We start from the raw sequence: 20,051 nt of genomic DNA, 5'->3' as shown, positions 1-20,051 counted from the left end.
TGAACTGTCATTTAACTGAACAGCAGTTGAAACTGCCTGTGTAACACGGCTATTATACTGGTTACATAGCAACCACAGTCCTTCATAGGGCAAGTGATGAAATATCAATCAGAAAGGGTGCCGGGTAAGGAGACATACTCTCCAGTACTATTCACTGTTTATTCACTGGAGGTGTTGAAAGATATGAACAAGGAAGAGTTAAGAAAAAAAAAAGATAATAGAGAACCCCTTAGCTATCTGCAAATTACTGACGACACTGCCTTTAACTAAAGGGCTGAATTGTAAAACACGACTAAGGACCTAAACATGCTCCTGACCATGTGATCCTGACCAACAAACTCCAAGAGTTCCAACACCCCAGCATGTGGCGCCACCTTCCAACACACTACATCAATTTGTCACGACCACTGGGATCAGCACAAACAGAAGTGGCCATCGCTGATCATGGATACCCTGAGCGCCAAGGGAAAATTTTGTTAGCTCTAGGCTGGCAGATTTTCGAACTCTCCCAGAAGGTGCAGCAAGCATTAAGACATGGCTTCAAAGGCACCGATTCAATCATTGTAACCAATATACAGGAGATGCTGTACCATTGTAAGCAGTGTTTTTTTCCATAAGAACAATGCATATTTCGACGATTTCACTAGAGCACATTGTTACAGTATGCAGTATTTTTATAAGTGGACTACATATAGTACAAAGGAAAACACATTCTCCAAGGCATTTCATACATTAAGGGCAATGGCAGAGCTGCCCTGAATTCAAACTACCGAGTTGCGAAGCTCTGCGTGCACAGAATAAATTCCACTTCTTTTTTGCAGGAAAATATCACATACGCATAGACGTAGTGTCAATGCATTCAGATGTACTGTCGCTAAGCAATTAGAGGCTCGCAGCATTCAATACTTAGTACAATATACCAGGCTGCACAAAATAGCAATGCTTACCTCATGGGCAATAAGCTGCCTTGACACATATGGCAATGGCGGATGTGGTGTAATCTCAGGAAACTGCACAACCTCTTCAATATTCCTGCAGGAAAGTTACTAAAATGTCATTTAAGCTGAAGCAAGTGCAAAAGAAAAAAAAGGCAAGAAAAAGCAGAATGCCACAACCATACCAAATGCTACAGGGTGGAACAAGCATAAGATTAACATCATGCCAATCATGATATCATCATTCAGAAGAGTAACGCAGGAAGGGTCATCAACAGAATACTGAACTCCCACTGCAATCAAACATAAACAGCCACGTTGAGTCTAATGGCTCATTCATCATATAAGTTTTCATATAAGATGAAAAATACAAAAATTTGCTCAATGACTAGTGTCCCTTAGACTGAAAACAAAAAAAAAATACTCTTAGCTTACCACATTCAAGTTGAAGGATGATGCAACAGGCATCAATTTGAGCAATCCAAGGTCAACTCTAGACAAGTAACACGTCTCGGCATGCAGAAAAAGACTAACTCAGTTTCAGAATGGCTCTTTTTTTTTCATTACCCATGCAAGGAAATATTTTTAAAAAGTGCACAAAACCTATACCATGGAGCAATTGCAGTTAGAAATGATCGCCCAAGGCTATCAACAGATGTGCACCTCTAACCTTCGTTTCCACCACTGCTAAGGAGAGTCACTGCTTTCCATGGTTGTCTACTATAGTACCAGGCATGCTCTGAGAGACATTATGTTATCAGCAGCATATTGGATGCAGTTAAAAGATGCGCGAGGTTGACCTTCTTTGCCTTTTCCTTCTTGCACTGCCTTTTCCTAGAATGTCGCACCAACTCGCCCATCAATCAGCGTTATTAACCATGGGACCTTATCTTGGTCGCAAGAGGATGCCAATGAAGACGAGATCAAGAAGTGGATTGGACAAGAGTGGCCTCAGGTTCTCGGCAAGTATGAGGCACACGGCACACTACACCAATGCCCAGCTGGGCAATATTGAAATTAAGTTTTTGCCGTCGAACACCACGTCCAAGCTGTAGCTACGAGACCGGGGTATTATTCGTGCTTTCAAGGCAATTTATAAGCGTTGCCTGATCGACATTTTTCTTGTCAAGCTGCGGATGGGCCAAGAGCTAAAGATAGACCTTTTGGGTGCCATCCAAATGCTCAAAGCCTCTTGGGACAGCGTCAAGCAGTCGACGATAGTTCATTGCTTCCGGCATGCGGGTTTCGTGAGCAGAATTGAAGCTTCCTCGGAAGCAACAGAAAAATAAGCATTGGACAGCACAGAGGAAGAAGGCCAGCTCGAAGAAACCTGGAGCCAGTTGGAGCACTTTGTCAGTGCTGAGCCGCAGAGCATCTGCATTGATGACTTCGTTGGCGATGACAATACCGCAACAGTGGAGGAGTTGACAGACGTGGAGATCGCAGCAGAAGTTACTGCTGAGTGGCCAAACGAAGACGCTGCTGAGATTGATCCCGCAAGTGCTGACGTTGCCCCTCTCCCGACTGCAACTAAGGCTGTAGCTGCGTTGACCCTGGTACGGAGCTACTGTGGCGCAATAGAAGGCACCGGACTATCGCTGATTGATCATCTAGACTATGTTGAGGACGCCGTGGTAAAGTACGCGATAGAACAAGCTTTCAAGTTCTGCGTTGATAGCTGTGGAATTTCCCTTATTATAGTCACAAATCATCTTTGTCACATAGCCCATAAATGAAACTGCAGCATCAATACTTAACTGTAATAAACGGTGATCACTGAATCCATCCAAATGTGTTGCTTCTTTTTTTTTTTCTTTTGTTTTTGGCGCCACTGTCAGTAACAGGTCTAACATGTTCACGTCGCAGCTGCATTGGTTGACTACTCGAAGCAGCTTTAAATCAAGCGTCAAGTTACGAAATTTACTTGAAATATGACAGGAGTGGTAGTTCAGCCCAGTTGATTAACATGGTTTTACTCCATTGGCAAGAAAGTGCATTACTGATAAGTGATAACATTTTTCAACCACACAAGCAGATATACAGACGAACCCGAATATAAAGAACCCGGACAAAGCAAATAATTCCATATAGCAAACACTTGAAGTTCTGCTGACAAATGCATGTAAAATGCATTTTTTATAACGAACTAAACATTGGATATAGCAAACTCTGAGCACGTGCGATCGGTCACCAAACGCCCGCCAATGTGCTTCTGGGCCGGCTCCGGGTAGACTCTGCACTGCCACGCTACCTGCCAGTGCTTCCATGAAATGTTGTTGAGAGTGTAGGAATAACGCAAAAAATGTACGGGCCTGCCAAAGCAAGACTGGAAGCTGCTTTAACTTCCGTGCATTCTCCGAGCTGTTCTGGAGCATTCTTATTCAGCAGCTGCCTACAACGTGATCAAGTATGTGCAAACAGTTCCGGACCTATCGTCTCGGGTGATGGGAGAAGGAAAAGGCAGCATTTTCCACGCCAGGTCCTCCACGCTTTTTGTGTGCGTGCCGCTCAATTGTGCTGCTGATATGAATTCAGCCATAGCTACGTTGTTGATGTTTCTGCACGATGACAACGAAGCAGCGGAGAGCTTTGCCGCTTTCCGACAAGCTTGAGATAATCTGCCATGTCAAGCGTGGCGAAAAAAAGTCGGACGTTGCAGCTCATTTTAAAATTCCAAGGAGCACGTTCGGCACCATCCTGAAAAACAAGTCCGCTATCAGAGACAATGCACAGGGTCACCCGAAAGCTGATGGCTGTCACCTCCGCAAGCCGGTAGAGTGGTTTTTGGATGCCCGCGCAGGAAACCTGCCAGTCTCCGGCCCCATGCCGCAACAGAAGGCAAAAGATTTCGCTTGCATCCTGGAGATCGAAGGGTTTACAGCAGGAAGAGGTTGGCTCCAAAGACTTAAGGACCACTACTCTATCACCAGAAAAATGGTAGCGAGAGCCACGCCATGGATGCAGAAGGCGCTGATAAGTGGGTGCTGGACATATGACGTGGTGTGAAGGAGAGGTACGAGCCATGCAATATTTTTAATACAGATGAGACTACCTTGTTTTGACAGGTACTGCCAAGTAAGACATTGGTGCTCAAAAATGAGAAGTGTCATGGAGGCAAAATGAATAAGGTCCGAGTCACTGTTCTTCTCAAGGCGAACATGGACGAGTCCGCAAAGTTGGAACCGCCTATCATTGGCAAGTTAAAATCTCCTATGTGCCTGCGAGGGTGCACTTCGCTCCCAGTGACAAGTCCAATTAAAAGGCATCGATGACCAGGGCATTATTTGAGGCTTGGCTTCGGGATTGGGATGAGGTACTTTCAAAGAGCAGATGCAAGATTTGCCTTGTCCTCTACAACTGCTTTGCACACCATTGCGGCATCTCACTCAAAAACACCATAGCGGTTTCACAGCCCCTTGATCAAAGAATCATACGGCCATTCAAGCAAGGCTACCGGAAGCACATCGTTGAGCGCCTGCTGGTGAAACTGCAGGTGAATGAGGAGCTGAAGATAAATTTGCTAGGCGCAACCGAAATGATCAACCATGCCTGGCAAGATGTGACTAGAGATACAATCCACAACTGTTTCCACTCCACTGGATTATCAAGAGGCTGCAGAAGTTGCGTGTAGTGCAAGGCAACAGTGAGATTGCCACATTTGGGAAGACCATGCCGATACTCTGAACACTCTACCAGAAAAAGTTGCCTTCGAGGACTTTTTGACAGTCGATGATGACAACGCTGCCGTGACAGCGAGCCCACTGGACTCTGAAATTGTTGCAGACGCGTTGGCATCTAGTGCTGGTGCCACCAACAAGCCGCCACTGGAAGACCATCATCCTCACCCGATGCTGCAAGACACCCTTTCTGCAACCAATGTACTACGACGATACTGCGCTGAAATATAGGGAAGTGAGTTGTTTGGAGTTCATCAAGATGATCACGTGTCGAGAATGAGATTCTCCTTGATGGTGCCAAACGCAATGGTCAGGCGAAAATCACTGCTTACTGCAAATATATGTAGACTTGTCTGCAAAATTTCTTTTGGAGTAGATTATTCACGGTGAGTGGCATGATTTTCCATTTGTTAATGTGGTATCGACCAAATGTTCTAGAATGAATTATAATGAATTTGATGCTGAAGTTCATTATAAATGGAGTTAAACTACTTTGTATATCGAATAAATCGCATTAAATGATGCATGCATTTATAACCGAGTTTTACTGTAGACTGCCAACTCGACAAGCATATCAGGGCCTATTGCCATGTTTTAAGTTGTGTTAATGCTTTTCGCTATACATGCATAGAGAAATAGTTCTAAATTGCTCTTTTTATGCATACATGTCCATAAAGCAAATCATATTTAATTTTGAACAATATGTTTGGTCATAACCTTCCTTTTTTTTTCTGCAAGTGGGGGGTTGGAAGTTGAGGTCAACTTTATTGTAAAATCTAATTGATTTTGGTATATATACTTAAAATCGGTTTACACGTGGAAATCTGTGGCAAGTAATATGAATCAAACGAGGAGCAGGAATGCCTAGAACCCACTGCTCAGCAGCTCCACACCATCGGGCATCGTTTTGTACAACTCTACTGTAAAACATCATATGAGCAAGAGCAGTCTTTCCAAAGTACTGTCACCAGGAGGAAACTCACGGCTCCATGGTATACAGGTAGACGCCCTCAGCATTCCTTGATTGCAGGTAGGTGATGGAAAATGCAGACATGACTGTAATCACCTGGTGCAGCTGCTGCTTCTCAGCCTTGCTGTAAAGCTGCATGTTCACCTGCAAGCATAATCATTATGAGAAGGTGCACATATACCTCCCCATTAAACCGACGAAATAGCATGGGATGCACATGCACACACTGCCTATTAGGGTCAAACATGACAAGACTACCCTTAAATAAACTACAATCTGCGATGAAGACACAAGCAGAAGACTAATGCATGACGCATCCTACAGGCACCATACAAGTCACGCATGCTGCAAATTCGAACCCGTATGTTGCATGCCAGTGGATAGTAATGCTTATTTTTCCTTGTTTGCTTACTTTTATTTTGCTCTAAGCATCAGGTAAATGCTTGTTTAAAGGGGCACTGCAGCAGTTTTCGAATAAGCCAATACTATAAATTTTTGAAGTAGATTATTTTTTGGTCATGTCTGCGATGTTATTTTTTCGATTGTGCATAAAACACCTGCACAATCGCCAACTTAAAGTGTGCCATTCAAATCTGTGCCCCGCGTGATTGCTACAGAGCAGGAATGCAGAGAGAAACCTCACTTCTCCTTCCGTCCTGTCGTCACTTCGAGGAGCCGGAGACATTCAGAGCCAATGGAGGGAGCTTTAGCCGTGCGCTGTTCCTCGTCTTGTGTGCATTACGGACGTACAAGACACGTCAACTTAGTGTTGTGCCCTTGGTATACAACAAAGCTCTGCATGTGTTCAGATGCACAAATAGCTGTGGATGCGACGATGCAGTCTTCCATCATGTCAAAAGCTTGCGGTGCAATGCGGCGCTACTGAGAAGACCGATAAATTCAAGCAGACCAAAAAAGGCATTCCACTCGAAGCATTTTCGTGACTGTGACTAGATGCAGTTTGCTCCTAATGTGATTTCTATAGGGCTATGTCTAAAAGGCATGGCTAAAACATGACGCAGTTCCTTGAATTTCCTCACACAAGAGTCGTGCCAGTCACCATTTCCTAGGACCGCGTTTATTAAAGGAAGAAAAGGGAGGTAAAGCTTGTACTTCGTAGTTCCATTACTTTCTGACTATTCAGGTCTCATTTGTAAGTGAAGCGTTGAGTTTAGCGTTGATTTCGATTTGTTCATGGAGTGGATGCTCGCGATGGAACGGGCAGAAAGCATCAGTGCAAGGTTGTATTCGCGTCTTTGTTTTTGTGCACAAAGCTCTGCACAACGGCTTCTGTGCTAAACATCGGACAACTCATCAGCAGCAAGCACTAATGATCTTTGCAAACGAGCAGATGATTAAGAAAAGCCCACTGTTGGTCACAGTTAGGTTGCGACGGCTTTGCGAGATCCTTTCCAGCACGCCATGTGCTTGATATATTCGTGGAACACCTATGGGATTGTTATTAAAAGATAAGGCGTGTACCACTCCACATAGTATGGGCGCATTCAGGTATGCAGAGCACAGAGCGAGGTTTCCTTCGATGCGTCCAAGCAAGAGATCATCGAAGTTGTTCATATATGACCTTAGGATTTTGCACCCGTTGCTGTCTCGTCATTTTACATAGCCCTGTCTTGTTTGGGAATGCAAATTATATTACAAAATAAAAACGATGAGGGCTCTTGTAAGAAAGCACACTTCAGAACATAGTTTTCTCATGAAGGTAAGGGTGCAGCGGAGCTGCAGCTTTGCTTTCAATATGCGTCAGCCGACAATTCACTAAACCTATAATGTGAGCGTACAAATAAAAAGGAAAGGTTTTCTACGTCTGTTAAATGTCCCATGACTAAAAAAGCATTCAGCGCATGTTTGGCTTGGTCTCCAGCACAATGGCTCCGTCAATGCCTTGCATTCATCGCAGAGCTCGGCAACCACGCTTCACTTACTGTTCATTTGTCTGGTGACAGCTGTGTCCTGCCTTCACCCTTTCTATAAAATTCTTGGTGTTCTCAAAATATAATGCCTGCCACTCAAAGCAGGATTTGGTGCACCCCGCCTTGGGCCCTTTTTTTTCACAACAATGACTTTTCGATAGGGGAGGGGGCTGAGACAGAGGTAGTCGGCTACTACATTGTTCGCTGCCCTTCCTTCCCAGGAATATGAACGCCGAGGTTTCGCTGAGAGCCATGTAGCTGCTCCTAATAGTGACACACACTACTTTTCAAAATGCCTTACTCTAACCAAACCAAGCTTTCATGCAAAACCTACGCTCCCCACAACGAAAGTGCTGCATTATTTGTGGGCGCATCTGGTACAGATACATGCGGTGAAAATCCCGATGGTAATTTGAGGAGAAATGGCGTGCCATAATGACATTCACACAACCGCAAAGAGCTGCGATTAGCATGCAGCGCAGCGAAAGAGCCGCATCGGCAGCTTCCCCGGTCCTCAAAATGAAGTCACGCCATGTCTTGGCTAATCACAGGCGGCGGCACAACCAGCAATGAGCCCCGTCGCACGGGCTGCACATTTCTGCGGAAAAAAATACTATTTCTTGTTTACCGCTGAAAGCAGAAAGTCTTACCAGTTAATACTTTTTCTTAAGCAAGACATGGGCAGACAGCTCTGGTAGAATGCTAATTGCACAAGACAGTTTCTTTGAGGTTTGGCATTATTCTAGGAGGTTTAGCCGCCTTTCCCCATGGTGGTGATGTCGAAGGTCTTGCTGCAAGGTCTGCATCTTGCGCGGTGCTCACTCGTCGTATCTGGTGCAATCCAGTCTTTGTAAGCATCGTTGTGAAGCCACACGCCTTGAAATTTGCTTTTCCCAGGCATTAGCTTTGCAGTCGGATGCTTCAGCCGCAAGTCGGGTGCAAAACCAACGGCAATATGGAATGCCGTCAACCACCATAGTTCAGTTCAGTCGTGTCCGACCCTTCGTGACCCTATGAACCATATCACGCAACGCTTTCTGGTCTCTCACTATCTTCCTAACATCACATAACTTCATCTGCAGCGCCTCCAGGATGCCATCTAAACCATCGCGCTCGCTACCTACCCCTTCTCCAGCAACCCTCAACCTTTCCCAACATCAAATCTTTCTCCAGCGACTCCTCTCTTCTCATCAGGTGACCAAAGTAGCTGAGCTTTAACTTTAGAATTTGACCCCCAATGAGCAGTCAGGGTTTATGTTCGACAATATCGACTGATTTGATCTTCTGGCAGTCCGAGGAACTCTCAAGAGTCTCCGCCAGCACCACAATCAAATGCGTCAATTCATCGGCGGTCAGCCTTCTTCACAGTCCAACTCTCGCATCCATACATACTGGAAAGACCCATAGCACGAGTTATACGGATCTTGGTTGGCAGAACGAAACGGCAAAATCGGATTGGATTGAACCGGCTCAAGTTGGCTTCAGAGCCGAGTGGCTCCAATGTGGCTAACCGTCGCGCAGCATTGCCTATATTAGCACAAACTGATTTATTACGCTTGAAATGCAGCTATGGAAACACGATATTGAAAATAAAAATATTTTAACCGCATTTTTCCTGATTAAGAGCCATTTGCATGCATTACGCTAAGAATTTAAGGATTTTCAAGGAGCAGAAAAAATTCCAGGATTTTCAAGGGCCCTGAAAATTAAATTTTCAAATTCAAGGGTTTTCAAGGACCTGTGCGCACCCAGTATTTGTAGCCACAGTGTCCACATGCTTAAGAAGTACTTACACAAGATGTAAAAAATTTTTATAACTGAAACAAATTGCACGACGAGATAATAGAGAGACGGAGGTATTTCAGTGTTTTTTTTCATTAAGCAACAAGACATGTTCAGTACGTAGGCATTTAATTAGCAGACAGCATCTTCAAGGCAATGTCATCACCAAAAACTGATATAGTAAAGACTGATATAGTAAAGATTTTTGCTGGTCCCAGTGACCTTACTATAAAGAGGTTCTACTGTAATTCGAATCCTTGAATAATTCTAACTTAGAAACTTGGTCCATTCAAACTTCACGAAAGTGTGTGTTGAAATATTGAAATTAAGTTTCTGCTGCCGAACACCACATCCAAGCTGCAGCCACTGGGCCAGGGTATTCCTGCTTTCAAGGCAAATTATAAGCGTTGCCTGATCGACATTTCGCTTGTCAAGCCGCGGATGGGCCAAGAGCTAAAGATAGACCTTTTTGGTGCCATCTAAATGGTCAAAGCCTCTTGGGACAGCGTCAAGCAGTCGACGATAGTTCATTGCTTTCGACATGCGGGTTTCGCGAGCTGAATTGAAGAAACTTCTGAGGAAGCAAGCAACAGAAGAATCAGCATTGGACGGCACAGAGGAAGAAGGCCAGCTCAAAGAAACCTGGAGCCAGTTGGAGCGCTTTGTCGGTGCTGAGCCGCAGAGCATCTGCATTAAAGACTTCGTCAGCGATGACAATATTGCAACAGTAGAGGAGTTGACAGACACGAGATCGCAGCAGAAGTTACTGCTGAGCAGCCAAACGAAGACGCTGCTGAGATTGATCCCGCAAGCGCTGATGTTGCCCCTCTCCCGACTGCAACTGAGGCTGTAGCTGCATTGGCCCTTGTACGGCGCTACTGCGGCGCAATAGAAGGCACCGGACTATCGCTGATTGATCGTCCAGACTATGTTAAGAACGCTGTGATGAAGTACGCGGTTTCTAACTTGAAGCTGCCTACACTGCTACAGTACTTTCAGCCAAATAAATAAAATACTTTGTTTGAAGCTTCAAGTGAGTATCTATTGCGCCACGATTGGTTCATTGATTGATTTGCATTAGTTTTTGATGCATTTTCTACACGATTTTATTTGCTGAATTCTGGCTATATCGAACTATTTTGCAATCACTGCGCTGTTCGACATATCGAGGTTCGACTGTAATTACACTACTAATTTACCATTTATAAACATCACACACATCAGAAATTCCTTATACTTCCCTCGATCTCAGGAAATCATTATCATTTCACAGTGCAACTCTACCAGATTATCTCCCGCAAGAAGCATTCGCCTTGCTGTGAGCTCAGCGAACTCAATTCACAGTCACAGTCGCAGTGTACAGTCTCAGCGTAATCTCGATCATTTTTGGGGAATACTTAATTGTGCCTGGTTGTCTAACCAGAGTTGATGTCCACACAGCCTACGGCAACCTGCCAGGCAGTACGCTGTCAGTGCTACATTAACCTGCTTAATCCTCGAGTCAAGTATGATATAATGAACCAGGCTACCTGGATTGATTCTAAAGTACTGGAGGTCAGAGCACGAACCTTGTATCTCCGTGGGCTTGACACAAAATTTGCCTGTTTCACTTGTATAAGACACGTGCACGCTGTTGAAAAGGCGATAAGATATGTCATGTTCAGGCCTAAGTACAGTGAAACCTCGTTATAACGAACAGTTAAAAAATCGGAAAATAGTTCGCTCTATCCATAATTCGTAATATAAAATTTCGTAGAAAATCCATGCAAGAGCAGCAAAATTCAATCGGAGAAGGCACAGCAACTCGGAGGGTGCCTTCTAGGGTCACGTCCGTTTATTTACACGCAAAGAACTGCGTTATCGCGGCCTGCTTTTTTGTGTTGATCACGTTTCGTACCACTACCTGTTCCACAGTTTGCAAACGCTCAACAAGGGCAAACCCACTGCTCTCAATAGCACTGTAGTGGCAGCGCAGTAAATCCAATGCAGCAAGCGCTTCTTGTGAAGTTGGAATGTCCTCATCGTTTGCACGGTCAGCCTGAGCTTCGTCTGCGGGATGTTCAGAAACTTCCACAGCGATTTCAGCGTCCGTCAGTACAGCCGTGGTCGCCGCGATGTCGCCGCCTACAAAGTCCTCTACAGTCATTGTTGCGGGCATGTCACCTCATTGAGCTCGCGGAGCTCTGCTTCTGCTTCGTCCCCATCGTCGATGCGCGGGCCTCTGCTGGAACAAAAGCTGTGTGCCGAAAGCAGTTGGCAATCGTTTCGCCTTTCACGCTGTCCCATGCCGCTTTAATGCTCCCAGCAAGTCGATCTTCAAGTCCTGCTTCATAAACGAGAAGAGTGTCAATCAGTCTCCTCTTGTAAACTGCCTTTATCTTGAGCTTGGTCTTTAATGTCAGTTCTGCTCTTTTTTTCACGTTCACCGCCATCACAGCACTACGCACACCCGCGCACCACACTCGACACGACGACCGACGCAGCCTCCGCCGAACGCTATGACGGCCACGCCGCTGCTAACACTAAAACCAAAAAACGCAAATGGCGCAAAAACCAAAAGAGCAAGTTGTTTCCTTCCTCCATGCAAAAAAGGCAAAAAACAACATTCGATCGTGCAGCTGCCGCCGGCGCTGTCGCCGATTGTGAGATGCAAACGATTTCTTATGGCCTCCAAGATCACCTCCGTGCGCACAAACAGGCGCGCGGGGGTAATCTCGGAGGCCATAGATTTCTTCGGCTGTCAACTCCCAATGCCGTCGTGGCATCTGCGGCGCTGTCAGCGCCTGCGAGGTAATCTTGAACGTTTGCTGCGCCGCATAACACACATGTAGTGCAACGAAGCCTGCCTCCTGCTATTGAAGTGAGGTAGTGCTCGGCGTCGCGAAGTTCGTAATATCCGTTTTATGCCGAACCGCGTTCGCTATGGGAAGTTAAGGGGGGACACTGGTCTTAAAACTATTTTCCTTATTTACCAATAAAATTTATGCAACTTGGTGGGTTTGTGTAGTTTTTTGTGCAGATTCCAAAACTGCAATTATTTCTTTTGTGATCCAATTATTTCATGAGATAATTACATCAATTAGTCTAATTCTTACGAGAACAAATACAAAATGACCACTGAAGAAAAACTTCAAATGAACATATTGCTGGACACTAAAAAGAATGATGAACACAATGTTGCAAGCAGTTTTTTGATTAAGCAATTATTTCTTGTTTTATTGCATAACAAAGTTCAAAGGTCAAATATAGCATATAATGGTCACAAAAAAAAAAGCCATTTTAAAAATTTTGAACAAGAAATTAAAAAATCTACTTGCAACATTGTGTGCTCCACATATTTGGCTTCATGCTGAAAAAAAATTACTCTATCTGCAATAGGTGCCGAGATATTAAGGCCGCAAAACTGCAAGTGGTCGATAATGCATGTTTTGAGAAAAGAGCAAAAAAGACACAGGGCATTATTTAACAGACATTCACAATTTAAAATGGCTATAAACCTCCAGGAATGTAGTCTCTTTGCTTTCCAATCTCCAAGTGTCGCCTCTTTCATTTTGATTTGCAGTTGCAGCATATTCATTTGTCACTTTTTCGGCTGCGCAAGTGGCATGCAGCCAGCGTTTTTTTTTTTTTCTTACGTACGTGGTTTTGCTATGTTCTCGCATCAAGGCCGCGGTTAGGAATGTTTATTGCGGAAAAGAAATGTAATTTGGAGCTGTTTGCTGCTTTCCAGTGCTCTGCATTGCACTGGAAGCAAGTGCATTCACTAAGGACTATGAACGAGGTCCGATCGGCGCAAACGCGTGGCGAGCTCTACGAAGACGACGTGTCCCGCAGTTTACGCATTGGATAATAAGTTTGACGGCGATTTTTTATCCCCGTTCACTTTTTTAAATGCCAATATCGCCGCCGTACGTTTTACGCTTCGTCAATCTCGGCAAACTGTTTAGATCTGACGATCCTGATATCGCCTCGCCAAGCGGACAGCCCGCTGCGCTGCCGACATCGTCACGAAAACAATCCTTCAACCGCTTCGTTGCTGGAGTTGGCGCGAGTTCAAGCTTTTTCCATTTTGAGTTTATCTTTCTCCTCATCTGCGGCCTGCGATATCACTGTCGCGGCGAGTGCGACCGCTGGCAGTAGCAGTCTCTCGTGCCGGGGAACACGCTAGGCCTACTTCAGGCTCGTACACACGATCGTTCGGCGCACGACTTTCGTCGGCCTGAGCGCGCACAGCCGGGGCAGGGCATCACTTGAGATGATTATTCAACTATTTTTTTCACTTATTTCACAAATTCTTGCCATGAACGCACCTCGCGGTTCGGAACCAAGCGCGGCCGGCGTCACGTCTCCGCCGTCTCCCCGCGGCTCGGGCGCGCCGAGGAGACGCCGTCAGCCAGCTCCGCCAATGCGGTGACGCCTTATCGTCACGTGCACCCCGAAAGCCAATGGGATTGCAAATGCCACGTTTTCTTTTTTGCTATTTTTTATGCGACCAATGGGCGAATGTAAACAGCAGAGGCGGCAATTTGAAGACGAAAGGCGGCTCTTTCGAATGAGACCAAGATGGCTGCGGTGCCGAGCACAAAATGGGAGCTACGCCTCGCGGAAAATGGTTGTTTCTGGGGTCGTTTTCGGCCCAAATTTGAGCGACATCGATTATATAAATTGGCATTGTGACTAAAATACCGACCCTAGAGATGAAAAACTTAGCAGATAGGTAGATAAAGAGCTACTGATTTCGCAAATCACATTTTCTAAAAAGTGACTTTTTCGCGATTTTTTGGTCCGAAAGACCCGTGTCCCCCCTTAAAAATACATGTGTTTGACAAAAATATTTCGGAAGAGTTCGCTATATTCAATCATTCGTTATATGCGTGTTCGTTATATCGAGGTTTGACTGTACTAGGCCTGTGAGCGCCGTAAAGTGCAAAAAGCGTGCAAAGCGATGCCAGTAAATCTAAAAGGTTGCGCGCTTTGTTTTCCTAAAATCCGTGCATCTTTTTTTTTTTTTTCTTGCTGCATTGGTGAAATCCATGCATTTTTTTTCTGCAATATTGGAACACTCTAAACAGTAAATTGCCAATGCATTGCATAAGGCATGCTTTCATCGCCGACAAACCTGTCTTAAACTCAGAAGCGGACATATGCCATGTGCGTTTCTGCGAGCGACGATGGCACCACCTCTAGGTCGACCTCAAGGCGAATATATCAGCAGCACAGAGAAAAGCTTGATCGTAGGTAGTTACTAGATGTGTTGTCACAGAAAGCCACGAAATAATTGGTCCCCTGACGCTACTCAACAACCCTAAAAAATCTAGCACAAGAGTATACAGTCAAACCCGACTATCTCGAACCCGTTTACATCAAATTACCCCATATATCGAACAATTTATGAGCACCGTAATGTTACAATGAGAAGATAGAGCAAAAAGTACGGATAAATTGAACAAAAATAGCAACCGCGTGTGATATATCAAACTTCAAGCAGTGCAAAACTGCCCCAGAAGTTGGCTTTCTCGCACTGCAGCCAAACAACCTGCACCAACACTTCCTCCCCCCCCCTTCCCCCACCCCCCCCCACCCCTTTCTCTCCACAAAGTGGTTTAGCCCAATTTGCTCGTGCGGCACTGCTCTTGCTCCCTTAGACAGCCACCCGCCCACCCGCTGGCAAAAAGATAGGACCGCTCTCTCTCTCACATGTTCACCCAGAACCATGTACGCTGCGTACAATCGCCTCACCAAATGCCTCACTTGGAAGGTTGCGCACTTATTGTAAAAATGCAGTGCTTATCTGCACTTTTCGAGACGGCTGCCATGAAACAGCAGAACCTGCCAATATCTTCATAGCTGCAGATTATCAGAAGAGTTGAATGTGAATGAAAGAAGTTGGATGTCGCTGTAGTATACAGCATCTTCAGAAGCACGATGATAACAATACTGAACAATAAGGCAGAATTTAGGGCTAAGGTGGACAAGAGGCTTGCTGCTACCAGCGCCCGACGAGTATGAACGGCTGCATATGAAGACATGAAGGCAGCATTGTATAATACCCCGGTCAGACGAGCAAGTTTAGTGTCACTTTCAACGAGTGCACTCGCGTTTAGTGTCATTCACATCGTGTCACACGATGAACTTAAATGACACTCACTGCCGAACACACTCGGCGCGAAGTGAGTTTGGCGAACTCACTACACTTTGTCCGGCAGGCAAGTGTGTAGTCTCCACAGCAGGGCACTGACATATCACTAATACATTTTTGAAAATTACAATGTTTTGAAATATTTACCGTAATTTCATGAGCGTTTCTATTAATAGGCAAGAGATTTAAGCTGTCACCAACAAAAAACGATGCGTACACTTGAATAGCTACCCTCGCTCTCAGTGCTAGCGCTAAGGCGAAGGCATTTGTCTGCTGCTGCTGCACTTCGATGGTATGTGGTATCTGAAGCTGCATCAACGAAGTTGGAGTTATTTGTAACCCAATCTCTAGAAAGTCGTCACTTGACACAGCAGCATTTCGCTCAAGCGCCAGCCGGAGACACCACCGTTTTTCCTCCCGCAAGCCGCCAGCGCCAAGCCAGCACCACGGCGCATCCGGCCCCGCAGTCACCAGTGTCAGAAAAGTGTGCGAGAATTTGTTTTTCCCGTAAAGAATAATCACTAGAGTAAAGCAATGCCAGTAATTAATCCTTCTTGGGGATCATTGACCCGTACCGAGTCGCTAGTAGGAGTAATTGCTGCGACACAAGCAAATTTCTGCTCACAACTTCATAGCCATCGTCGCCGGTGGCGTGGCGCAGCCCACCCTTGCAGTACAAGTATATGCTATCTCCGCTCCAAAGTCATCTTCGATTTGAAATGCAACTTTCTCTTATTATCGACATACAGTAAGGTTGACAGTAAGGCAGTGCCACGAGTGAGCCATATATCCTATTAAGCTGGCCATACGAAAGCGTCGCCCACTCGATGCGAAACAAACTATAGGCCTAGCGATGACCACGGAGGAGCGCACGGCCAAGCGCTACTTGCACCGCGCGCTCTGCCGTTCACGGACGCTCACGGCACAGTGGAAAGCAAGTAGCATCCGGTGCTGTGAACGCTGCGAACTTCTCGCCTACTTTCGTGAGGCTGCGAAAACCGCACTTTTTTCGACGCTGTGCGCAACTACACGCCAAGCAAACGCTGTGAAGACGTAGTGATGCTGCCGTACGTGGGTGCTGCGCCGCTGGACATTTTAGGCTGAAGCGCCGTCGGACATGATTTTGTGTGAAAAATGCACGCTACTCTGAATCATACAGCTTGTGCACTTTTCGCACTCGAACAACGGTGATTCCGTTCCACACGTAGGCGCTACCAGCATTTTCTCGGTTAACGATGCAAATTAAAGTCGCAAAGCTACGTTCGCGATAACCGCGGTTAGCAGCGAAGTCTGTTTCGCATGTAAACAGCAGTAACTATGCTCATTAGCAAAAAGCGCAGTCAAGCTAACATGCCCGTGCGACATCGCGATGCTTTTTAGTCAAAACCATGTACTCAAATGAACAAATAAACTGAATATTAGCTTCAGGTCATTGTGCTTGCAATAAAATTTAATTTTAAGGTATTCCGTGAAAACTAATTAAATTTCACATAGGGCTGCAGGCTGCAGCATCCGCATCGACACTGCCGTCATTTCAAAATGACACTTGATTTTGCCGTGTGACAGCGAGCACCGAAAGTGTCATTTTTCCTATGTAAGTGCACTTCCTGAAAGTGTCACTAGGCACTAAACTTGCCCGTGTGACTGGGGTATAAGTGGTTCGTGGATATTAGGTCGCAAAACTTCCCTGATTCTGGCCCAATGACTGAACAGAAAGCGAAAAATGCCTGAGGAATGCTCTTCCTATTCCACTGATCTACAGGTACAATGAAAAAGTACCAAGTGGCTCAAGTCCTGGGACGACGACCTGGTAAGCCAAGGCAGAAGGATCTGCTTACTTGTTGATAATTGCTCTGCTCACCACAGCAACATCAGCGTCAGCAACACCGAGCTTCGTTTCCTTGCGCAGAATACTACGCCGGTGCTGCAGCCTTAGTTCAAGGTGTCATTTGTGCACTGAAGGCAGGCTACAGAACGCGCATTGTGCAATGGCTATTGCTAAACCTTCGCACTGGCCAGGAGTTGAAAATTCACCTCCTGGGCACAATAACGATGTTGAATGCATCATGGAACGATGTGAAAAAAGAAACAATCCAGAATTTCTTCTGTCACTGTGGACTCAGCGCTTCCCGCAAGGCTGGCGTGAGCTCATCTGGAAATTGCAATGAACCCTTTTACAGTGGTGAACCACTGGATGATTTGTTTAGCCAGCTGTCCGAGTTCCCAGGTGCCATTTGCAATGGGACTGCAGCAACAGACTTCGTCTCTGTCGACGACCATGTTGCGACTACCGGAGAGCTCGCTGACAAAGACATCGTTGCTAATCTGGCTAGGGATCTCGCCGGCGTCAGTAACTGCGAGGACCCAACGAGTTCCGACCCACCACCATGTTCCGATGCACTCCATGTGCTGAGCGTTGTTCGCCGCCACTGTGCGTCCATAGAAGGCCGTGAGCTCAGCTGTTCTCAGCCACGTGACAACATTGAGAAGTGCATCCTAAGTAATGCTTTCAAAGTTAAAAAGTAGGAGAAGATTGGCAACTATTTCTCACACTAATACTCCCGAGGTACATGTATATAACAAATAAAGAACGCTTTCTAATGAGGTGCGGTTTGCACACTGTCAAGTTCTTTAAGGGGGGACACTGGTCTTAAAGCCATTTTCTTTAATTTTTGAACTAAAGTGATGAAACTTGGCACACGTGTGCAGTTCCTGGCGCTGATTCCAAAAATATAATTAGTTTTTCTCTGAACCAATTAGGCGTTGAGATAATTAAGAACAATGGTGCACTTGCTGTGAAAACAATAGGAAAAAAACCACTTCACAAAAACTTCTTATTAGCATATAGCTATATACTAGAATGAATAAGGAACACAATGTTGCAAGCAGATTTTTGATTTAATGATTATGTTTCATTTTATTGCACATTGAAGTTTAGTAGTCGTAACATGGAAACACAGTGGTCACAAAAAGTGCCATTTTAAAAAATTTTAAAGCAATAATTAAGAAATCTGCTTGCAACATTGTGTGCTCCACATATTTGGCTTAATGCTGAAACAAAAATCATTGCTGTATCTGCAATGGGTGTTGAGATATCGCATTCACCAACTTGACAGGAGACCAAAATTCACATCTTGAGAAAATGAGAAAAACAAACGGAAGTCATTTTTAATCACTAAAAGTAAAAAATATGTACATGTCAACTACCAGACATTGTTAATATGCCCCAGGGGCATAGTCATTTTGAGCACTACCACCTTTGTGGCGCTTTTTCAGAGCACGCTGCAAATATTCTGCCGATGCACGCTTGCTTGTAGATGCAACGGACCGAAGCTTGTCCTTTTCTACCATACGCCGCACACTTCTCTGGCCAGGATTCAAACACAGCTCGTTCAAAATTCCTACCGAGGTCCTTTGGTACCCTATATTAAACTTCAAGACTGCTTCTGCAACTGCGGCCTCAACACTGAAGAGGGATGCGTGCCTTTCTTTTGGTGCCAGTGCCCATATGAGAGAGTGCAGGCTCTCATTATTATTTTGGGTTTTTCCCCTTGCACATCGCTCAAGGAGCTTCTTGTCAAAGAGGCGCTCATAAATTGGTCGCAATGCCTTGCATACATGACAACGTTCAGTTCATTGTACAGCTTCCGGACTGACTCCGCGCATTCAACGGTCACTTTCTCGGCTGCACGCGTCGCGGCAGGCGTCAGCTTTTCTTTTACGTAGCTCTGCCACGTTTTCGTGTGCAGTCCACGATGGGAAATATTCATCGCGGCAAAGATGTCGTTGAATGCAGTCCGCCGGTTGCCGGTACTTTGCATCACGCGCGCAGCCAGAATGTTCACAGCGAAAGGATTTACACTTTGCTTTCCGTCCACACGCGGCAAACTTCACGCCGATGCCTTGTCGCCGCAGTTGACACATGTCAAGAAAAGCTTGACAGCGAGGTGGATTCGCGATCACCTCGGCCGATTTTAACACTCCCTCCACACGTTTGACACTTTGCACCGTCAAGAAGGTTGTTGATCGACTCGATGCAAATCACGGCGAAGCTCGTCTCATCAAGCGGGCAGATCGCGGCATCACTGGCGGCAAAGTCTGTTTTACGTTTCGTTGCTGGCGTTGAATCCAACTCCCGCAGTTTGGCGTCGGCTTTTCTCTTTTCACTTGCCAGATCGGAAGGCGTCAGAAGCGTTGTATCGTGACGAACGCGGCTGACGACGTCTGAAGTGTGCTCGCTTGACGGGCCCGCTAGGCCTAGCTGATCCGTAGAGATCGACACGGTCACTGGACGCAGGAATCTGCTCGTTTTCGGCGTCTCGCAACACCAAAGCACCTTTCTTAGCATTGCCGATCGACGACTTTTTCCTCTTTTTGCCGTATTTATGACGCATCGCAAACTTTCTCGCTGGCGTAGACATCGCTGCGAGATCTCCGAGGCGTTCGAGGCTGACAGCACTAGGCAAGATGCGTCTAAGGGCACGGCTCCGACTGCCCTGACGCGCGCAGCAGACGACGCGAGACGCGAACGGCCAATCACAGGGTCCCTTTTTGTCACATGCACCGAAGCAACGAATAGGAACGTGTGCTGTGACTTTTTTTCTTTTCTTTGTTTGT

The 20,051-nt window shown here is 45.7% G+C and overlaps 1 protein-coding gene and 1 pseudogene across 1 annotated transcript in view; one reads left to right on the top strand and one right to left on the bottom strand.

Moving 5' to 3' along the window:
• cutlet (chromosome transmission fidelity protein 18 homolog) overlaps positions 1 to 20,051 on the bottom strand; it is a 163,385-nt gene that overhangs the window by 44,904 nt on the left and 98,430 nt on the right. The window contains exons 18-19 of the mRNA XM_084585871.1: positions 5,596 to 5,726; positions 948 to 1,032 (exon numbers count right to left, since the gene is read on the bottom strand). Coding sequence (XP_084441997.1) covers positions 948 to 1,032; positions 5,596 to 5,726 — 216 coding nt within the window. The remainder of the gene's footprint in view (positions 1 to 947; positions 1,033 to 5,595; positions 5,727 to 20,051) is intronic.
• Positions 9,779 to 10,306, top strand: LOC146172522 (uncharacterized; annotated as a pseudogene).

The sequence above is a fragment of the Amblyomma maculatum genome, unplaced genomic scaffold (genome assembly GCF_055883805.1).
Source record: "Amblyomma maculatum isolate TAMU_Amacu unplaced genomic scaffold, ASM5588380v1 scaffold_13, whole genome shotgun sequence".
Lineage (NCBI taxonomy): Eukaryota > Metazoa > Arthropoda > Arachnida > Ixodida > Ixodidae > Amblyomma > Amblyomma maculatum.
Note: the sequence above shows the minus strand (reverse complement) of the source record. Positions and strands in the feature narration are given on the sequence as shown.